At 41.3% G+C, this 13,592-nt stretch overlaps 2 protein-coding genes and 1 pseudogene across 4 annotated transcripts in view; 1 reads left to right on the top strand and 2 right to left on the bottom strand.

Moving 5' to 3' along the window:
* Nucleotides 1-13,592, top strand: part of LOC135345356 (uncharacterized) — a 63,479-nt gene that overhangs the window by 13,489 nt on the left and 36,398 nt on the right. The window lies entirely within an intron of this gene.
* LOC135345433 (uncharacterized) lies at nucleotides 1,105-6,184 on the bottom strand (annotated as a pseudogene).
* LOC135345348 (kelch-like protein 14) lies at nucleotides 10,033-13,548 on the bottom strand. Of its 3 annotated transcripts, none has more exons than XM_064542748.1 (6): nucleotides 13,237-13,548; nucleotides 12,121-13,166; nucleotides 11,770-11,881; nucleotides 11,398-11,445; nucleotides 10,787-10,837; nucleotides 10,033-10,455 (listed from the first exon to the last, which is right to left on the bottom strand). In XM_064542748.1, exons 1-6 carry the CDS (start codon nucleotides 13,253-13,255, stop codon nucleotides 10,094-10,096), a joined length of 1,638 nt encoding a protein of 545 aa, XP_064398818.1. In that variant the 5' UTR covers nucleotides 13,256-13,548; the 3' UTR covers nucleotides 10,033-10,093. The 3 variants fall into 3 exon arrangements, 2 of the variants coding, with proteins under 2 accessions (XP_064398818.1, XP_064398819.1); XM_064542749.1 differs by having other exon boundaries at nucleotides 11,381-11,445; nucleotides 13,237-13,547; XR_010397720.1 differs by having other exon boundaries at nucleotides 10,035-10,455; nucleotides 12,089-13,166; nucleotides 13,237-13,546.

The following is a 13,592-nucleotide window of genomic DNA, read 5'->3' on the forward strand; positions in this document are numbered from 1 at the left end:
TGGCACAAGGTCTTTTTTCTCTTTAGTACCTCAGCCTGCATGCCCATAATGAAGAAGGTAGGCGAACTAAGACCTATTTCTTACGAAGCTCGATGAATCCCCAGCGTCTATATATACACAAGCCGCTAACTGAGTCGCTTGGAAGCAGTTGCTCGTGACTTTGCTTCCACTAACACACGTCGAATAAACTGTTTTGCTATAGCTCTCACATGCAGATTATTTCATTTATGTATCTTTCTCCTGTTTATCTCTCGAGAACATACAAATTTAAAAAGTTCGCCTCCGGCGGTACAGGAGAGGGACTTCCCCCCTCCCAGACCCACCCCCTGAGTCACAAGGAGAGGGTCCATTCCTTTTTTCTGCCCCCACCTAAAAATTTTTCTTACGGCCCTGGTGAGTGGTGGGCGGAGGAGGTGGGGGTCGAGTTAGGGCTGGGATACCAGTATATAGGTATAATTGCCAGTACCTCAGTATAACAATACTCCTAACAATCTCATGCTAAATTAGTGAAGTTCAAGGGTATAGTTGATGAAAGTATACTTGATAAATATCATGCATCAGACACACATGTAGCCATTACACGCAATGTCTAATCTGGCACCGTCTTGGACGTTTGAAGACAGCCCGATTAGTTCAGGCTCTACACAGACGTCACTGCAAATTTCAGTGAGTAAATTGGCCGTTAGGCCACTCCAAGTGATACTCTGGTTTCTGGTCCACCGCCGGGTCAGATTTTATTCTTGGATTTCTATCTCATTATTGGATTTCTATCCCATTATTTCTACTACGCATGCGCATAATGGTCCCATGTGGTACAAAATAGTGTGATAATGATATTCATTTGCAAAATAATGAGTTCATAAGGTGAAATTGATAATGAAGCCGCCCGCCCGCATGCAATTAGAAAAACTTTAGGACCAGAAACCAGAATGTCACTTAGAGTGGCCTTAAATCTCTTATTTCATTGTGCCTGGTGATAGTGAAACCACCCGCACCCTTAGGCTTAGGGCATGACCACTCTGGGGCATGACAGAGTCTGCGTGATCAACTGAGAATTGTTTACGCCTCGAATCCACGCGTATTTCAATCGGCGTGGATTCGAGACTAACTAGCAGTATTAATCGGCCTTGAATCGAGGCTAAATTTTTTTTTTTGTTTTTTAAGAATGCATGAATGCATGCGCAATAATAGAAAGTTCAAAGTAAGTGATAGTTCATAATGAATGTTACATTCGGAGTTAACCAAGTCCACGGCTGTAGGGGTTAGCGCTGCGTGCCCACATGAGGACCTGGCTCCTCTAATGGACATGATTGATGATCGGAGGAGAGAGAAAGATAGTCGGCATCTTAGCCAGCACATAGTACTACTGTAGGGATTGTTCCATTTGGTTGCCAGAAGTGATGCCAGTCTCTTGTAAAATGTGTTGGCCTCATTACCTAGCCCCCCTGTGGCAGAAAGTACAAGTGGTGTAAAGGTGGCATGTTCGATCTCTCTTATTCTTTGTTCATAGGCCCGCTTTTTGATCCTTTCATGGTTTCTGTATGCGGAGGAAAATTGGATATGTCTGTTGGACGGGGCCAGGGGGTTAAATACTCTCTAACGTCAAAGTAAGTTTTTTCAAATATTCCTCCCCAAAAACCGTTGGCTGCTATATCTAGCCGTGCTCCATCCTGGCGGTTGGCTGAGGCACCTCTCAGAGCTTCCTGTGACACAGGTTGTAATTCCGGCTCTGTACAAACATTATTACACACTTCTGTTAGGAGGGTGGCTGTTAGGTCCCTGATCTCGTTGTGCCTGATTGAGGGGAATCCTCTCCTAGCACAGGACATGGCATGTTCCACTGATAAGTTTTTTCCACATTCACATTTTAGGGGCATGTCTGCTGGAGTCCAGCCATATCTGAGGGCTAGGGCATCTTGAAAAGCGCCCTTGTGGAATGCAAAACCGTGTTCCACCAATGGTATGGCAGTGAGCCATGTTGATGCTCCCTTCTCTTTTGCGAAATCCAATCGAGGCTAACTCAGTGCATAATCAATTATTTCAAGAATGAGCCGCTGACAATTAATTGCACATGCGCAATACAATGTCTAACGGTCAACACAAACACACTAATAAGATACAAAAATAATGCTTTTAGGGAATGATTGCAAACTCTACAGAATCGGTACATATTCTTTCAGGTCTATCGTACCCTCCAACAATCATTATCTGTTTGTCCTCAAAAGCAGCAGCAAAACTCGAACATCGAGGCTCAGACAATTGACCTTTCAGCTCCTTCCAAACATCTTCACCAGTGTGGTAGACGTAGACAAGCTTTGTCGGTTGATCTGTCGCTTTGTCATAACCTCCAATTGCCAATACATGGTTGTCAAATGTTATGCATGCAGAGGTTTTGAATTTCAGATTTTCTATTTTCCTGAAGAAATGATCGTCGGTGGGAGATTTAACAAGATGCGATACCGTTGCTACACAAGCATTCCTTGTTGGAACAAAATCTCCTTCTTTATTAACCACTTTTCCTCCTAGTATGTAAAGTATTCCATTGCACACGCAGCCAGAAGCACGATACACAGGATAAGGAAGACTGGAAACCTCACGCCATTTCTTATCTTGACATGTGGATCTAATAGTCAGCACTTCCACTGTGTTAACTGGTCCAAGATCATTTTTGCCCCCAGCTACAATTAGGCATTCATCACTGAGTACAGTGGTCACCTGGCTTCGTTTGGTCTTCAATTTCGGGTAATTTGAACTTGATTTCCATAATTCTGGAGCTATGATTGGGCATTCATCACTGCGCACAGTAGTTATCTGGCTTTGTTTAGTGTTAAATTTCAGGTGATTTGAACTTGATCTCAATAATCCAGCACAATCAGTCAACTGATAGTAGTAGATGGCATTAGTGAATTCATCGCCAGGGGATTTTCGATGTTCTTCAGGCTTGATTCCACCAATTGTGTGAAGATGGAAATGGTCAGCTCCTTCGTAAGCGACAGGCAACACAACCAAAGAAGTATCTCTGACAAGGCAATCAGCTGATACTGACCATCCACTGGTCAAATTGTATGAGTAGATGTTTCTGCTGCGATAAGCCCTAAAATATGCTGTGTCACGGTGAACTACAGCATCGATTGGACTGGACATTTTCTCAGGAGCTCGAATATCACACTTGTTCCATTGCAGATCATGGGGGAATAAACAGGGTCCAGCTGCAAGAGGTGAAGCAAACTTAGCATTGTAAACAAAAGTCTAGATGTTTACGTATTTACCTAGAGTTGGTCTGTTGTTGCTGACCATTGAGGCAGCTGAAGAGGCACGACGTTTTTGTGGTAGACACTCTTTGACAGTAGACATGAAACTACATGATGGCACACTAGTACTAAACTTTTCAGCACTATCAGTCTGTTGTGAAACATCCTTTAGTGCAGGCTGTGGAACAGCAGGCAGAGTGAGACCTTCAAAGCATGCTGTATGACACATTAAAAAGTGCATAATTAATTTCCGTATACAAAATTGGTACTCATTTAGAACGAAAAAATATTTACATTTAGTGTGTGAATACCCACTGGTTAATTGGTGCTTCAATTATATAGGTCTGGAGACTCTTGCAGCATTTCCGTGTGCTCTAGCGGAATGTGGACAGAGCCAATGAAATGCACATCCTATGGTCATGTGATTTTTAATTCAGGGTTATTGCCTCTGTGGAATTTGGATTGCCCAATGAAATGAGAGTATTGCTACATCTACTCCTTCTTTAAACCTCCAATGTCACAAGTGATTGAAATTCCAAGAGCACACGGAAATGCTGCAAGAGTTTCCAGACCTTTTCTCCTCTCTTCCCTCCCCCCCCCTGAGAAAGGGTCGCCTGGCCTCCAGACTAGAGTTAGCTATAGAGATGCAGTAAAACAGCTAGGAGTATCCTAGCTTTTTGTTTACAGTGCATGGGAGCTATAAAAATAACCGTGATATCCATCTGAAGGACTCTAGATCTTTGGGCACGCTGTTACCTTGTCTGATCATGCTAAGAGAATGTGAGACATATAGATATGAGGTGGACTTCGACCCTTTTTATTCTATAGTCAAATGTTGTCAAATGAACATATTAATTATAACACATAATAGATCCAGTTAGGGTTGCCTGCTTGCCTAGGTTCACTTTATATATAGAGTAAACGACTGAATTTCGTCAGCTAAAAGTGCTTATAATGCACGTAAAAAACGAGATTGATTCTAACTAACTGCACACACTAATAGATGGCTATGGGACTACTAACCAGCGAAAATTTGAGTTACTTCCAGTCGGAGCTGTGATAACTAGAAAAAACTACCGAATATAATTATATCGATTTTCGCCAGAGTGAAACCTATCTCCGTTTTTTACAAAACTACACAGCTAGCTAGAGCTAACCGGCACATACTGGGCTCAATCTAGATAGAGCACAGTACATGGTGGAGTAATCCTAGAATCAGTGAACCTTGCAAAGCTGAGCTATATACATGTAGAGTGGTTTGTTTCTGACGAATGTGAAGTGCTGAGTCAGCAATGAGCCCCACCCACCATAGACTCCCCCCTTAGCAATGAGCTCCACCCACCCCAGAAAGCTAGAGTGGGTGGGGCTCATTGCTGACTCAGCACTTTACATTCACACTCTACTCAGCTTTGCAAGGTTCACTGATTCTAGGATTACTCCACCATGTACTGTGCTCTATCTAGGTGGAGCTCAGTATGTGTCAGTTAGCTGGCTCTACTCCATACATGAGCGCATGTGCTAACAATCAGTTTCTACGGTATATAGTCGCTGAGATTTAGAGAGGGTGACTATAATAACACTGTAAATAGTAGTATAGAAGGACTAACCCATGCAGCCTACCTATTTTCTCAGCAATTTTTCTCTGCCCTACAGTTTGTGAGCAAAGTGCTTGAATAATGCTCTGCCAGGTCGTTGATTGACCATTCTGCAACCAACGAGACAACATCTTCTGTAGACGATCTATGCACTCAGAATTATCGGCTGTAATCTGGTTCAAAGTAGGCGGACGAAGTCCCAAAGCCAGGCCGATATAGTACCACTTTTCTGCTGCATCACAAACAGCATCCAAAACATTGTACAGATCGTCAATAGAGAGCAACTTATCATGATCAGTCATCTTGAGTTCAATTATCTGAACAGGATCCAATAATTATATCAATAATATTATACACCAGCACCTATATATATATACTCATGCACTTTTACAATTTTAACTACAATGTAGATCTATATCCTATACTTTTCTAGCACATAATTTTATCTGTCAACTATATAGATCTATAACCTTTAGAGATGATAAGCAGGGATGCAGATCTATCTCGCAAAGAATTGAAGCTTATAGCAGTTCATGAAGCATGAATTCACCTAGCTGGTAATTGTTATAGTGGTCTAGCCTCTACACAGGCTCTCCTTTTTCTGTTCTTTATCACAATCGTTCAATAAGATAAAATACTGTCTTAATCGTTCAATGAGATAAAATACGGTATTAATTGGAGGAATAAAGAAAGAAATAGACGTAGAGTTAGGAAAAAGGAGAGCCTGTATCGGGAAGTCGCGTGAGGGTAGAAGGGTGGTAGAAGGGTGAAAATGAGCGTGGGCATGCTGAGCTAGAGATGTTGGACTGCCCACGCAGATATCTATGACTAATAAAACTTTACCTGCAGCAAGCTGGACATGGACTTGGAACTGGAAGTTTGCAAGCACTATAGCTAGCTATACCTTAGGCTTAGCTAGATGATCTACTAGTCTAGATTGTGTGTTCAGATTCTATCAGACTATTACCTTTTCTTGTGTCTTTCTACATGCTAGTATAGATCAAGAATAGCTTAAGTTAGTCATCATTATCATATATAGCAGGTAGCTACTGCCACCAGAGCTGGCCACGCTGGTTCTCTGATCTGACTTGCAGCACAGCTTGGTGGTTGTCTCAGTACAGTCTTATTAACTCTGAATGCGTGGGAGAATACCTTACGTCACGATTGTGGGCTACATATCGCCCACGTTCATAAAAATCCTTGTGGATCACGCGATTTCCCAAACCAGGCCTTACTTTTTCTTAACTGTACGCCCATTTCTTTCTTTGTTGCCTCACTAGCACTATGTCTTTTATGGATGAACAGTGACAACAGCAAGAAAAAGTAAGGCCTGGGATCGAGGCTAATAGTGGTCTATATAGATCTTTTATATGAGGTAGATACCCTGGGGGTTTTAGCTTTCATAAGGATGCCAAACCACCATACACCTGTGCCCAAAGCAAATACTTTTGGTTTTTCAAGGAAATAATTGTTTGTAAGTACAATATAGTATTAACTAAAATCGTCATTGGATAGTTTGTTCCCCTCACCACTAGTACCACTAGTAGTGTTCTTGTCTCCACTGGCTGCTCTCTTGGCCAGGGCTCACTGAACCACTGGGACACCTGCACATGCAGCACTACAAAATAGCAACCATTCAACTACATTTTTGGTGGATACCCAGGGACTTCTGGCTAACTTAAAATCAATGGGTTAGATCTAGCCATCACAATGTTAGACAAACATCAGCATATAATAATATACACACTACACAGTACACTACAAGCACAAATAAAAAAGCAATGAATAAACTTGTAATTTGCATCTTGCAAAAAAGGCACATAATATACTACAAAATGAGAACTGTTGTGTAAATGCTTGATAAAAACCTCATCAGGAGTGCACTCATGATCTTATACATCAGTGTGGATCCACCTTTTTTCGGCTACATCGTTACGCTCAACAAGAGGATTTCTCATATGTAAGGCCATGTCATCGGATGTTCTGGATTAGTGACTTCAATGATATATACTATAGCGCCATCAAGACTAATGGTGTACAGAATGGTTATATGTTTTTCAGTGTAGTTCAACAATTAATTTTGTGGGTGACCACTATACATTCCTTAGTCTTATCTCTGTCTTATACATGTACGTACAAACATGAAAGTGCCTCAGGCCCATGCACACAATCAAATGAAGCAATTCACCTATGTACACTGTATACTATATAGTGTACCCCCCCATCCAATGTGTGAAATCAGAATACCCACACCAGTGTCACCAAGGCTATTAATGGTGCAGAATGGTTTTGTTTTTCATCAACATCTATATGCATGGGTGACCACTACATTCCTTAGTCTTATCTCTATCTTATACTGTACAAACATGAAAGTTCCTCAGGCCCACACAATGACAAATAAAGCAATTCACTGTATGTGTTATGTGTACATATAATTACAGAAAAAAATCAGCTGTATAGTTTTAAGAGGTTCTATGCAATGGCAACTTTCAAATCAGAGGGTTCTACAAATATGCTTGTGCATGTAATTGTGTAAAGAAGGAATTGGTCTGCTTCTTTGTGAGGAACAGGCAACACGACCAAAGAACAATCTCTGACAAGGCAATCAGCTGATATTGACCATCCCCTCGTCAAATTGTATGAATAGATTTTCCTGCTGCGATAGTGCCTGAAGTATGCCGTGTCACCGTGAACTGCAGCATCGATGGGGCTGGATATTTTCTCAAGAGCTCGAATATCACACGGATTGTTCCATCCATTGCAACATATGCATGGGGAGATCACTGGGCCCAGCTGCAAGGGTGAAGCAAAACAATAACCCAGCATGGAACAAGAGAAAGATGTACTATAACTTTTTCTTGGCGGCTGGAATCGAGGCTAGGACTACACATGCAGGACTATACTTGAGTGGTTTCTTGACTGCAATATTAAATCAAAATTGGCCAGTGTACTAACACAACAACTAAAGATCTAAGGTTGCAGTACTAAGGCCTATTCCACAGACATGATATGGAGAATGGTGTACTGGAGGTGTCTATCTCATATTACACACTAATAGCTATATATATATAGCAATTTTAAATGCGAGCATATTGACAGCAGTGGCGTAGGAAGAGAGTTATCGCTTAGAGAGCATGGATAGTAGAAAGAGCCTAGAAGAGGAGCTGATACGCATGTGCACACACATATAGTGCGCCTGCAAGAGGATCTTGCCCTAAAAAAAGATATTAATTTTGCCAGCTCTGGGATTGATTGGTGTGCTTGCGTACAATTAAAAGCTTGATTTGGGCAAAAAGCAAGCATGCATGCAGTGTTAAATAAAGGGGGGCCTGTTCCTACACCACTGGACAGTTAGGAGAGCACTGAATGGTCTCCCATGCACCAAATTTGAGTAACCACAATTTATTTACAATGTAGTTTCATGCTTGTGTTCATGTGTTGCTTATAGCAGCATGCATTGCAAGCCATGAAAATACTATACTATATAATATATAGATGTACTTTAATACCATAAGTTGGGCTGTAGAGACTGGCCATTGAGGTAGTTGAAGACACTAGCTGTGTTTCTTTGATTAAGGCAACCTTAGTGATGACTACTCAGTGGTACACTAGTACTGATCGAGCTACTTTAGTTGCCGAGATCCAATAAAGAGGTCCAATTATACTAGCACAGGTGTACATATAGAACTATAATTATAATACTAATTAATACTTTTCGTTTCTATATCTACAATTCCACATATATTTATAGCTAGCTAGCTATAGCTGCATATGGGCATATACTTTTTTAGAGATTATGAATCTATGTACAAGACCAGCCTATATATAAGTACACATTCCAGCAGCCCAGTATGGATTACTTTCACATCGATCTGGAGCAGTGTTTCATTATAATACATGTACACTGTACAGCTATATGCAGTCTATTAGGGTGGATACCCGGGGGAATTTCGCTCTTAAACCCATATTATAGTGTTTCATCATCAATGTTTGCCAAGCCCATCAAAACAGCATAATGAATGCTTCAATTCATGACAGATCTATATAGACACTGTCTGTACATGTACATACACAACAAAAGCAAAAAGCGAGACATAGTAAATGTGCAAGTTGGTTTATTTCTTGGCTAGTAATTTTCTAAAATCGTCATTGGATAGTTTGTTCCCCTCACCACTAGTACCACTAGTAGTGTTCTTGTCTCCACTGACTGCTCTCTTGGCCAGGGCTCTTGGGAGTAGAGGGATGTTGGTCTTACGCCGACTTGTCACTCTGTGGTGTGTGTGTGGAAGGCGTGTGTATGGGGGGGGGGTAAAGCTACTGGAACGTGACAAGTACAAGTGCATGTAATAAGATTATGGAATTAATATTTGGCATGGAAAGCATATGTACTGGTCAGATATGCACGCCATCAACCCATCAAAATAGTTTCAGATCCATTAGCATTACTGTGTCCTTAGCTATTAATGGTTTGACCATCACATGTACGTGTAGGGGTAACTAGACATGTACGTGTAGGCGTAACTAGTAAGTGTACCAGCTTACATTGGGTTGTTGTCTTGCATATCTCTGGGTGCAAAGGTTGGACGCTTAAACCCAGTTTCAGTTTCAGGTCCCCCGAAAGTGCCCTTTGACCCCCCCTTGGGAGGGTTGGAAATGGCCACGCTCATCCTCTTCATTCCTAGCTCTCACTGTTGTTGAGTCGAGCCACAGCCACATTGGCCGAGGACTGTGTGGGGTGTGTGTGTGTGAAATGGGGGGGGGGGGGGTAATCATTTGTCATCTGAGACTTCCCTTGGGAAAATATTTCTACATGCACACACACATAATTATGATCGATAACAATAAAAAATACATACATGTGTTAAACCCTTTTCTTTTTCACTTTCACAATGCCTGTGTAACAAATAATGTACAGAGAGAGCCTATAGACATAAGTGTGTGGTTCCACTGTGTACACCGTAGTGGTTGACTAATGTTTTTTCAAATTTGCATAATAGTATAGTAAAAACCACCTAGCCTATAGCATGTACATGCATGCACTGTCCCACACATACTTATAAACAGCATTCATAATTACGCTACCTGTTGGAAGTGTTCCCTCAACTCATGGTCAGTGATGTGGTGGGCAATGTGAGACACAAACACTGTGGCTTTAGAGTCAGAGCGCTGAGTTGTCTACGTGTGGTGGGCGGAGGGGGTGGGGGTCCAGTTAGGCCTGGGATACCATATATAGTTGATGAATAAATCTCATACATCAGTCCGGATCCGCTTTTCTTCGATTTCCTCAGCTACATCATTACGTTCAACAAGAGGACTTCTCAGACATTTACATATATAAGGCCATGTCATCGGATGTTCTGTGACTTCAAGACGCTTGCCCACTATCTCCATTAGGCGGCGTTTGTTACTGGTGTATTGGCCTTCAATGTCTTTCAAATCATTATGCGAAATTTTAAACACTATTCCCAATTCGAACCAATTTTTAGTTGCATCCTTCAGACTTTCACAAATTGTTTGAATATCTGCTTTTTCAGCTGGAACAATAATGGGATTGGAGGACGGTCGTTTTGCAATTTCTACTGTTTTGTTTTTGCTAAGAGGTGACGATCCTACACACACAGACACATACGTACAATCATAATTATTCTGTTAACTAACGAAAGTTGCCTGTTGTACATGTAAAAGTTGTATGACAAGCTACATGGTGATCATAGAGCCAGCTATATTAGCACTTTTACTTAGAACGACCAAGTCTGATCTATTGTACTGATTACATGGATAGTGGCGATACGTATGGATATTGTATATATACAATGGAACCCTGGGCCTTATTTTAAGTTATAATAGGGCAATTAACAACTGGGTATATAGAAAGCCAAAACTAGGTGTAGCCTCAAATAAACAGCATTCTACTAGCACACATGTTATGATGAATCATACCGAGTGGATCCGATGCCAATAATCTTTTGTGTTGGTGTGAGGCTTGAGCATCTGTATGGCCATTGTAGAATAATTATAGGAATAGATACAGTGCAAAATGTAGGTTAAATGTAATCAGAGAAGAGAAGGAGCGGCTGACTAGTAAGTGGCTATATGACCGCATTTCCATAGTCACTAAGTGGTTGAATCCCTACACGTGTTATACGCAATACAGGGCTGCGGTTTGCAAGCACTTAGTCACTTCCAGAAAAGGAAATCAGCAATTACAAAACGTGATCCCGAGTGTACGTTGAAGTTAGCCGCTCATTCTCTTATTTATGGGCTCACTGTATGACAAGCTGTATACACATGGTGGGTCAAGATTATCAGCACTTTTACTGAATCACATAATATTATTGGTAGAGAACGACCAAGTCTTACACTTGATCTACTTCAAGGATACATTGGAGGACGTACAACCTCATGCAGCCTCTACAATGGAACCCTCGGCCTGATTCTAAAAAACATGTTTATAGTTACGGCAACAACATAGGGTAGTATTATTGACTGAACGCCAACTAGTCAAAATGAACAGCATTCGGAGCATTCTCTTACTTGCATTAAAATCATACCATGTGCATCTGCCAATGATCTTTTGCGCTGGTGTGAGGCTTGAGGATCTGTATGGCCATTGTATGCAGTATAGAAATGAAAACGTAAGCTATATGTAATCTTGCATGTGCCGATAAACAATAAATCAAAGAGTTATAACAGTAGATAAGAGTAAGAGTGTTGAACTGCTAGTAACAGCATTTGCCTGCTCAATACCCTATTTAATAACATTGACAGATATATATATACTCAGTCATACAACTATATTATAATAGTACACCTGAATGCACAATTTAGGGGGGGAATCGGAACCAGAGGGCCCCCCTGTATGACACGCTGGTTTTGACACCCTGGTTAGTATACATTTGCTTGACAAAAGCAGTGCAACATACGTTTCTGTTTCTTGACCGCTGGTTGTTGATCATCTGACATATCTCTTCCAGGAAGTGGTCTCTTACGGCTTGACCATTGACTCTCATTATCTTTTTTGACTTTTTCAGCAGCCTGAGAAAAAAAATGATAGAGCTATAATTATTGCAAAGACACCAATATTCTGCCTCACACAACCCCCTAATGTTCCCACACACACACACACACACACACACACACACACACACACACACACACACACACACACACACACACACACACACGCACGCACACACACACACACACACACACACCCTTGCCTCACATACACAAACACCACACCTTCCTCTCTCGTAAACGGTTCAGTCACTCACCAACGCCCCCTCAACACTAGCTTCCCTCTCAGATGGTAGTAGGGCCTGACAGACTTGCTTTGGCTCATCACTGGGAAGTATTCCAAATTCTACAGAATCAGTACATGTTCCATTAGGTCTATTATACCCTCCAACAATCATTATCTTGTCTTTAAAAGCAGCAGCAAAAGGGTAACACCGAGACTCAGACAGTCGACCTTTTAGCTCTTTCCAAACTTTCTCGTCTTCGTGATAGACGTAGACAAGTTTCGTCCCAAGCTTCGTCCCACTTGCGTCTGATTTCCAACCTCCAATTGCCAGTATACAATTGCGAAATGACACACACACACAATCGTAGAGTTCCAAGTCTTTTACAATCTTAAAAATGTCTTTATCACTGGCTTCATTGCTGTGAGCTTCAACAAGCTCTGACACTGTAGCAACACAAGCACTTCTGATTGGATCAAAAGGAGACACGTGTCCCCCTAGTATGTAAAGCATGCCATTGCACACACATCCAGAAGCACGGTACACAGGATAAGGAAGGCTGGCAACCTCACGCCATTCTTTGTGTTGGCATGTAATAGTCAAAACGTCCACTGTATTTACTGATTTTAAATCAGCACTGCAGCCACCAGCTATAATTACGTGGTCTTCGCTATAGACAACTGTCATCTGGCTTCGTTCGGTTTTCAGTTTTGGGTAAGTGATTGAGCGTGTCCATTTTATATCAGTCAACTGGTAGATAGCATTCGTAAATTCTTCTTTATCTTTATTTGTTCGATCCACTTTACGTTTGATTCCACCGATTGTGTGAAGAAGGAATAATTGGTCAGCGCCTTGGTAAGGAACAGGCAGTACAACCAAAGAACAATCTCTGACAAGGCAATCGGCCCAAACTGACCATCCACTGGTCAAATTATATGAATAGATTTTTCTGCTGCGATAGTGTCTGAAATATGCCGTGTCACCGTGAAATGCAGCATTGATGGGGCTGGAAATGTTCTGCAGAGATCGAATATCACACTTCTTCCATTGCAGCTCATGGGGGAAATCACTAGGCCCAGCTGGAGTGGAAAACAAAAATATAACCCATACAGCATAAAAAGACTATAATTATTACATAGATGTACTTACCATTAGTTGAGCTGGTCATTGAGGCAGTTGAAGAGACATTGCGTTCCTCTGACAATTACACCAGCACCTATTCGCTATAATACTACCTACAGTACTATAGGTCTATAGCTTATTATTACAATTGTATTACTACAATATAATCTCAGCTAGCTCATAATTTTAACTATAACAATTATCTGTCAACATAGTCTTACATTTAGAAGGCAGATCTATCTGGCAAAGAATTGAAGCATAGATACTATAGTATCTATGATTGAAGCTTAGCAGTATGAACATAATACGTACATTATCTTTGACTTTCAACTTATAAATGAGGGAGATACCCTGGGGATTTGATGCTAACCACACTGCATGTG

The sequence above is a fragment of the Halichondria panicea genome, chromosome 12, assembly GCF_963675165.1.
Source record: "Halichondria panicea chromosome 12, odHalPani1.1, whole genome shotgun sequence".
In the NCBI taxonomy this organism is placed as follows: Eukaryota; Metazoa; Porifera; class Demospongiae; order Suberitida; family Halichondriidae; genus Halichondria; species Halichondria panicea.